This window comes from Marmota marmota, unplaced genomic scaffold, assembly GCF_001458135.2.
Source record: "Marmota marmota marmota unplaced genomic scaffold, marMar, whole genome shotgun sequence".
NCBI classification, from domain to species: Eukaryota; Metazoa; Chordata; class Mammalia; order Rodentia; family Sciuridae; genus Marmota; species Marmota marmota.
In genome coordinates, this window is record NW_026000026.1 from 33911598 (window position 1) to 33918362 (window position 6765).

The 6765-nt window shown below is 37.7% G+C and overlaps 1 protein-coding gene across 1 annotated transcript in view; it reads left to right on the forward strand.

The window, feature by feature from the left end:
* Positions 1-3386, forward strand: part of Plcb1 (phospholipase C beta 1) — a 727531-nt gene extending 724145 nt beyond the window's left edge. Inside the window, exon 33 of the mRNA XM_048811856.1 lies at positions 140-3386. Within this exon, the coding sequence (XP_048667813.1) occupies positions 140-367 (228 nt within the window). The 3' untranslated portion in view covers positions 368-3386. The remainder of the gene's footprint in view (positions 1-139) is intronic.
* The last annotated feature ends 3379 nt before the right edge of the window (positions 3387-6765 follow it).

Here is a 6765-nt window from a genome sequence, read left to right on the forward strand (position 1 = left end):
TAAGTGACCAGTGAATGACATTTTAAATTAATTTATTCTTCTCCCTATCCTTCATATATCTCTTTCAAAGAGTTTCTACGTGGGTGGGCATAGAAATCTAAATGATCTTAAATCGTTCTCCTCTCTTGATGTCTCCTAGCTACAGATGGAGTTGGAGCAAGAATACCAAGACAAGTTCAAAAGATTGCCCCTGGAGATTTTGGAATTTGTGCAGGAAGCCATGAAAGGGAAGATCAGTGAAGACAGCAATCACAGTTCTGCCCCTCCCTCCTTGGCCTCTGACCCTGGAAAAGTGAACCACAAGCCTCCCTCCAGTGAGGAGGTGGAAGGAGAGAACCCAGGAAAAGAGTTTGATACTCCTCTGTGATTGCTCCTGCTAGGCCACTCAAGCTCCATTGAACTCTCTCTTCTAAAGATCACTGCCCAGGACCATCTTCCTGAGAAGCATCCCTTAGCCTAAATTCAACACCAAATGGAGAGTTCCAGAAGGATCCATACAGAGGTTTCATGGCCAGGCTCCAGGTGTCATGCAGAAAATACTGCAGTGAAGAATGCATGTATGTGGGATTTTGTTTTCTTTCTAATAGTAAATTCAAAGCAGGCAACTCCCAGGCTCTATGGAACATTAAATGACAGAAAGTATCTTCTTTGAAGAAACTTCGAGCTCCTGTTTTTATTTGAAACTCCAGTGTAAAGTATTTCAAAGTAATAGAAATAGATTGAGAAATGCATAGCACTATTTAACACTATTGATCATCTGACTTTGAGCATTTTTTTTCCTAGCTGCCCCTCAACTCAATGTCTTCAAGTTCATATGCATTTAAATGGTTTCATCCTTTGCTTTGCAAGCACGGGTGGCTTGCAGTTTGCTAATTTATTTATCGTAAAGGCATCAGTATCTGTTGCTGACATGGTTTTATTAGATACCATAGTGATTCAAATAAGCTGGTTTTCTTTTTTGCAAAACAAAATCACTTGATTGTATCCTTACCCAGTGAAGCCATCCCAAGACTTAGCAATATGGATTGTACATTTGGCTGCATGAGCAAGTTGGCTGCACATTTTCAGGCAGTGTGTTATCTGAATTGACTATTTGCACTCGAAGTCTGGATATTCATTGGCTGTTGGCCTGAAATGAATGATCAAATAGCTACAACAGGTCTATTCTGTTAAACAAAAAGAGTTGAGCTGATATGTGTTAAGCAGAAATTCAACTAGAATAAACAGGTTCCAGTGGTTATTTTGCTGTCTGATATTTTTTATGGTTCATTTATTTTTAATAGAGAGAGGAAGATTAACTATTTATCAAAAGAATACACAGACCCATGTATAATTATATATATATGTATATATTTATATACATATATATATATTCCATGTTTTTGTGTATGCACTCAGCCACACATGTATGTGTTGAGTATAGATGTGTCTTTATTAATTGGCAATAACCCAAATCTCTTCCACAAGACTTAAAACCAATTTCAGGGATAAATGGTTAGAGAAGAAAAGGGTCAAACATTTAGATTGCATGGATATTAAATTATATGGGCATGCTAAGAAACAATTGATGGAGTTGTTGGTGTAAGTTGAGGAAGATTTAGAACTTAAGAATTTGGTAAATATTTTGCAGGATCAAAAATTGAATTTAAGTATCAGATTTTCAGCTTATTTTAATGGTCAGAATATACAAAAGTGTATTGGACACTTATTTGGAAATTTATTTGTATCTTCCATAATGTTTAATTGATTTCAATCTTATTCTAACATAAAAACTTTTCATTATGTATTTAGTATGTACATTTAATTCACTTAACTGTGTCTTTTAAGTTCCTATTTTAAGTGGCATTAGAGAAACAAATTATATCATGGTAAAACTGATCAAAGCCATTGTTGAAAGAAAGAGTAATTATATTTCAAAATATAATTTAGAGAGTGATACAAAGAAATTGCAGATAAAGCCCAGAAGCAAAACATTCACAGCTTTCTTTATTTTAAAATAAACCTCTCTGGTTGTGGCTTAGAAAAACATTTTACAATGCAAAAACCAGTTGTGTCCTGAAAGTTGTGTTTCAAAATTTTAATATTTTTATGGAAATTATTTTATTTAACTTTAAGCAATAACTAGGGATCATAATTAAGTTTTAATCAAAATGAAGGCTTACTTCAGATATGAGGAAAGACCGTTTGATTAAGAAAACACATCTAGTGAGACACGAGGGGGAACATCACATCCCCTTTGGAGACGATTGTATTTTGATCTGAAGGATTTAGAGTGTTAATTAGATACTTAATAAAACTTAACTTTCACTGAAAGAAAAATCTTTCGTAAATCATTCTACCTTTGCACTTTGAAAGGAAGGCATAAAGAGGCAAGGATGGTCAAAATTGAATGCTGCTTTTTTATAAATAAAATTATAGACTGTCTAAAATTGCAGAAGAATGAACCGATAATAGCTTTCATAACCAAACACAATGGTAATCATTGCAGGATACTGTGTCACATTTTAGTCCAGACATAGGCTAAGGTTGAATAACCTTGACTTACACAAAACTGTTTTGGTAGCTGGATTTCATTATCTTAGTGATTCTAGTCATTTTACAATACGTTTGTATTTGGCCATTAACTGTAATCACATTTTTATATCTGTACAATGACACTTTTTGCAGTTGTGGGTAGTGTGTAACACTGTGTGTCTTGCATCATTGAAACTACTACAGTGATATTATCATTTAATAATATTAATATTACTTGAAAATAGACAAAAAAAAGATAAAGAAAAGGGTCTATATGATGTGCAGTTTTTGTGCCTTTATGTATTTGCCTTGTTCTTTGTTGAATGTGTGAAACTCTGTACTGTGGTTTTTCCTATAATAGAAAGTAGAGTCGTGTATTAAATTAGATTGTGTCCCTGACACCTTTACACTACTGAGAATGGTGTGGTTTTGGCCGTGTAAACCAATTTTCAAAGTTCTAATGACATGCCATGTGTTTTGGTTTTTAACATTTCAACATTTCAATACCACCATACATTGAATCGATGCTCCTCTAATAGATAAGCAATCATTAAATAATTCTCAAAGAAAGGGCCACTGCTTGCATTCCTTTGAATTTAATGTCGCGCTTGTGCACTGTATTAATATTGTTCGTGACAGATTGGACTTTGTGACTTTTGCCTTTTAAGAAGAAAAAAAAAGAGATAGGACAAAGTATTTGAAGCTCTTAAAATGTACATATTTTGGTTCTTCTATCTTCAATTATTTAAAATGCATAATTCACATTTTTGTAATAATTCTATGCAATTTTGTGGCATGATGTTTCTTCCACTTGTAATTTTATGTGCTTTCATCACAAATCCAAAGGAAACAATAAAAATTTCTTAACACAACCCAGCTGTTATTTCTTGGGGTCAGAGCCAGCCTTCTTTACACAGGGAGAATAGTGGGAGCAGACATCTTGCCAATCTTTAGGGCTATAATGCCCACCCTGATGGAACACAGAAGGGCCTGTACAGGCAATCAGGATCCTGCAGTGCATATGCCAGGGGCATAGCTGTCACTAGTGCTATCCACCGTGCTCCACCCAGGAATGGTATTGCCCTGGCCACCATTTTCATGATGGAGATCCTCCCCTCCTTCCTTCTTATCTTTCTCTCTCCCTTTCTCCCTAAGGAAGGCAAAACAAAGTTTGATATTTTTTTTTTTTTGACAAATAGTGGCAAGTAAAAAACTGTCAGAGAGCACTTGATGTAAGTTTTCTTATGAAACAGTCTGCAACTTTGATAGGAAAAGAAATGCACATGTGAGTTCAAGGTCAAGGTCCCAGAGGCTTCCCCAAATGCAGTGTGTCTGTTATGTATTGCTGTAATACAAATGACTCCAAAATGCATGGCTCCAAACAATAAGAATGATCTTTTATAACTCTTGATTTACTGGAGTGAGGAATTCAGACAGAGCAGAACAGGGATAGCCAGTACAGAATAGCTTAGATTCTGCTCCACAGAATATAAGACCTTAGACCTAAGAATCTTAGACCCTCAGCTGGAAGATTAGAAGGCTTGGGGTTAGAATCCACTCACACAACTGGTGGCTGATGGTGCTTCCCCTAGAGACTAGCTGGGGCTCTTGGCCGGACCACTTATATGTGCCCTTTCTGCGTGACCTGGGATTTCATAATATGGTAGCTCAGTTTGAAGGGTGAGCCTTCTGAGACCTCCAGAAAGGAATTCTCAGCATTTTTATAACCAAGCCTTCAAGTTTCATGCATCATGAATGCCAGACTTTCTTCATTGAGTTGACACTGCCCCTTCTCAGATTCAAGGTGAGGGAACAAACACAGACCTCATGACACCTCAGGCTAGTGTTGGTCACTAAAGAGAAGCCAGACAGCTGGAACAAATATGAAGTCATGGCCAACTCTGGCAAATACAATGTATGTACCACATGCAATAGTTGCCAAACTGAATTTGTGTCCCCCTTAAATGTGCTCTACTTCCTTTTTTTCTACATCAGTAGGAACCATTTTAATCCAGTTTATCCCTCACCTCTTTCCAATAGACCATCAGGTCAAATCAATTCTGACCGTGTGATAACCCTCAGATTCACTGGTTTTCTATCCCCTGTCCTAGTATTTCAGTCAGGCTACCATCCCCTCCCACCTTCCAACATTATCCTAAGAATTTGTAAACCATGTAAACCTCTGCCCATACAACAGCTAGACTGGTAACACAAAAGCAAAATTTAATGGTATTAAAAGTCATCTGTCCTAAGGATAAAGTTCAACCCTTACATAAATGTTTGAGATCATACAGCAGTTGGTTCCTACATAGCTGTCTAGCTTGATGTCTTAGCATGCCTCACACATCACACCACAGCCTTAGAGACCACCTCACCCATCACACACAAAGTTTCTCTTGGTTCCCTCTTATCCCTGGCTGACTCCTATTATTCTTTCCATTTATGGTGTAAATGTCACTTCTTCTGGGAAGCTTCCTTTGCCCCTTCTTTGAAGCCCCTTCTCTGAGCTCCCATTGCCTTCTCTATCAGTTATCTATAGCTGCATCTATAGCTGCATCACGAACATCAAGAAACTGTAATGTTAAAAAAAAAAAAAAAAAAAAAAAACACCTCATGCTATTTAAGGTGGATCTGTGAGGGCAGGTGGCTCTGCTGACCTGAGCTGGTTTTGGCTGACCACTGCTGGCCTTGTCTATGTATCTGTTGTAATCTGGAAGTTGACAGGTGACTGATCCTGGCTGGAGTCTTTCACATGTTCAAGGGTCTTTACTGGAACAACTGGCCTTCCATGGCTCTGCTTCATGTGATTTTGGATCTTCAGAGACAAGATCCAGAGAACACACAAACACGGTCAAGTCTTCAGAATCACACACCATTACTTCCACCACATTTTTTGTGAAAGTAAGCCAACAGGAAATCCCAGATAAAGAACGAAAGGAGACAACAATGTTATGGGAGGAAAATGTGGAGAGTAGTTACTCATGGTGGTCATTAGGCCACCAATTCACCAAATACCCTGAACTTTCTTCTACACAGAGTATTTGCCAACTCCAATATAATGTCCTCTTAAATACATCCTCCACTTTGATGTTAGATGTCATGTCTCATTCACAGCTGAATCCCCACACTCACTATAATGTAATCACTTGATGAATATTACAATTTTTTTTAAGAGAGAATTTTAATATTTATTTTTTAGTTTTCGGCGGACACAACATCTTTGTTTGTATGTGGTGCTGAGGATCGAACCCGGGCCGCACGCACTCCAGGCGAGCGCGCTACCGCTTGAGCCACATCCCCAGCCCGAATACTACGATTTTTATTAATAAGTTCATTTACCCATCTAGCTATTAGTGTTTAAGAAAGAGAAAATGAACATTTGGTAAGTAAATAATATATATCATCAGCTCAAAGTTGCAGTATTATTTAGGCACTCCCTATGTCAGCAGGACGAGTGCGGCCAACCACACAGAATCCACACTTGGTCATCGACCAAGTATGGCACTGACACCAAAATACAAAACAGCTGTGACTGATGACAGGAAGTCAATCACAAAATTGTAGGTTGGGAGACACTGGTGGAGAAAGCAAGGTACACCTTAGATCCCAGAGGGGCCAACCAGCCTCTTTGTCCCACAAGAGAAAACTCAGGAGACATTGTTGTCCCTGCCATTCATGTACTATCATTTCTTTGAGCACTCTGGATATTTATTCTTCTACTAAAACCTTTCCTGAACTATAATTCACATAACATGAAACTCCTTTTGGTGGTATTTAGTGAAGTCACAGAGTTTCTCACCAATGGTCACTCTGTAATTTCAGAACATTTTTAGAACCCCAAAGGAAAACCCCATAACCCATGAGTAGTCACTTCCTATTGCCTTGCCTCTTACATCTCCCCTCTCCCCATCCCTTATAAACCATTAATCTGATTTCTGTCTTTGTGGATTTGTCTATTCTGGATATTTCCTACAATTAGATTTTTATTAGAAGTGGCCATTTGTTTCTGGCTTCTTTCGTTTAGGATAAGGTTATCAAGGTTCCTTCACGTCATAGCATGTATCAGTACTTGAATCTTTTTAACACTTGAATAATATTTTTACATGGGATTTTTATTCATTCACACTTGATGGGCATTTGGGTTGCTCCCACCTTTTGAATAGGGCTGCTGTAAATGTTTGTATACAAGTCTTTGGGTGGAAATATGTTTTTAGTTCTGTTGCATGTATACCTAGAAGTAGAATTGCTGGG